The sequence below is a fragment of the Myotis brandtii genome, unplaced genomic scaffold, assembly GCF_000412655.1.
Source record: "Myotis brandtii unplaced genomic scaffold, ASM41265v1 scaffold797, whole genome shotgun sequence".
NCBI classification, from domain to species: Eukaryota; Metazoa; Chordata; class Mammalia; order Chiroptera; family Vespertilionidae; genus Myotis; species Myotis brandtii.
In genome coordinates this window covers 545,970-547,678 of record NW_005371210.1, presented here as the reverse complement: position 1 = coordinate 547,678, position 1,709 = coordinate 545,970, and the positions used below count along the sequence as shown (strand labels likewise).

Sequence of the window (1,709 nt, the reverse complement as noted above, 5' to 3'; positions counted from 1 at the left end):
GGGCACGCACCAGGCGCTTGTCCACGGCCACCCCAGCTCGGCTCTGCCCGGGCGTCCAAGCGTGTTCTCTATGGGATGCATGTTACCTCGTTGTTGTTTTTATGTGTGTGTATTTTTTTTATCAGTTTCAGAGAGGAAGGGAGAGGGAGAGAGAGAAACATCAATGATGAGAGAGAATCACGGATCAGCTGCCTCCTGCACGCCCCACCCTGGGGATGGAGCCCGAAACCCGGGCCTGTGCCCTGACTGGGGATCAAACCGTCACCTCCTGGCTCATAGGTTGACGCTCAACCACTGAGCCACGCCGGCCGGGCGACCCTGGTTTTTAAAAAGCTTTGCTCCTCCCCCCGGAGAAAGCGCAGGAGCTCTTGTTGCCGCCCTCGCCCTGCGCGTCTATGCGTTGGCCGTGGGTCCCGCACCTGCTACTCCCGGGGAGCACGGGCCTGGACGTGACTGTGCGGGATCCCAGGGGGGGCCGGACGTGGGTGCAGGAAAGCGCCCTTGAGGCGAGGCGGCGGGAGAGCCTCGTGCCTGAGGCCCACACGGGAAGAGCCAGTGCCGGCTCAGCTCAGCGGTGCCGCTCCCCCTGGCTCGCAGGTGACCTATGGCTCCTTCGACTACACCTCGCTGCTGTACCTCTCCGACTACCTGGACGACTTCGGCGGGGGCCGGTTCGTGTTCATGGAGGAGGGGGCCAACAAGACGGTGGAGCCCAGAGCAGGTGGGACCTGCAGGCGGCCCTGGGTGGGGGGTTTCTGGGGCGGGCGCCGCGTTTATGGAGCGCCTGCTGTGTGCCCAGCTTTGCCTGGATCTGTGCCCGCTGGGCTGAGACCCCCGGGGGACCCATCTGTCAGAGGGTGAGGCAGCGTGTCCTTGGGCTCTGCTCCCGGCCGAGTGGCTCCCACGCCTGCCCGGCCCCCCTGCACCTGCCCTGTGCTCCGCCCCGACCCTCCCCAGCGGGACCCAGCAGCTAACAATGAGCTCGGGGCCCTGCTGCCCCCACAGTGGGACACGGCGCTGCCATCGACCTTGCATTGAGCACACGGCTCATCCCCTCCCTCTGGGACCTGTGGGGAAGGAGAGCCAGGTCCTGGGGGGGGGGGCGTGCGGTGCCCCCTGGGGCTCCCGGAGGGCGTTTTAAGCCCAATAAATGCTTGAGTAGAACTTCTGTATCGTGAGGCCCCACTGTAAGCCACAGTGTCATCACAGACCCCCCAGCATGGCCCCAGGGCGCACACACACACCCACCACATCTCCTGGTGCCTGGACAACGGGCCTGGGGTGCCCTCGCCCTGCCCCGAGGGCCCGCCCACCACTCCCCCAGATGCTGCGGGTTCCCTCCCTCTCGCTCTGCTCCCACGTGGGCTGTCCTGTGGGCAGGCAGTCCCGGGGGCAGGCAGTCTGTGGGCAGGCAGTCCCGTGGGCAGGCAGTTCGTGGGCAGTCTGGGGGCAGGCAGTCCTGGGGCAGGCAGTCCGGGTTGCTGTGGGCCTCCCCCCGCCGCCTGGGTCCTGGTACCGGTTTGGTAGGATGCAGGTTGCAGAGGCCACACGTGGCCGGGGTCACATCTCTCTCCTCCTCCCCAGGCCGCGTGTCCTTCTTCACCTCGGGGTCCGAGAACCTGCACCGCGTGGAGAGGGTGCACTGGGGCACCCGCTACGCCGTCACCATCGCCTTCACCTGCAACCCCGACCACAGCATCGCTGACCCG

At 66.7% G+C, this 1,709-nt stretch overlaps 1 protein-coding gene across 1 annotated transcript in view; it reads left to right on the top strand.

Moving 5' to 3' along the window:
• Positions 1-1,709, top strand: part of OGFOD3 (2-oxoglutarate and iron-dependent oxygenase domain containing 3) — a gene marked incomplete at its 3' end in the record, with an annotated part of 7,477 nt that extends 5,768 nt beyond the window's left edge. The window contains exons 7-8 of the mRNA XM_014531247.1: positions 598-721; positions 1,585-1,709. Coding sequence (XP_014386733.1) covers positions 598-721; positions 1,585-1,709 — 249 coding nt within the window. The remainder of the gene's footprint in view (positions 1-597; positions 722-1,584) is intronic.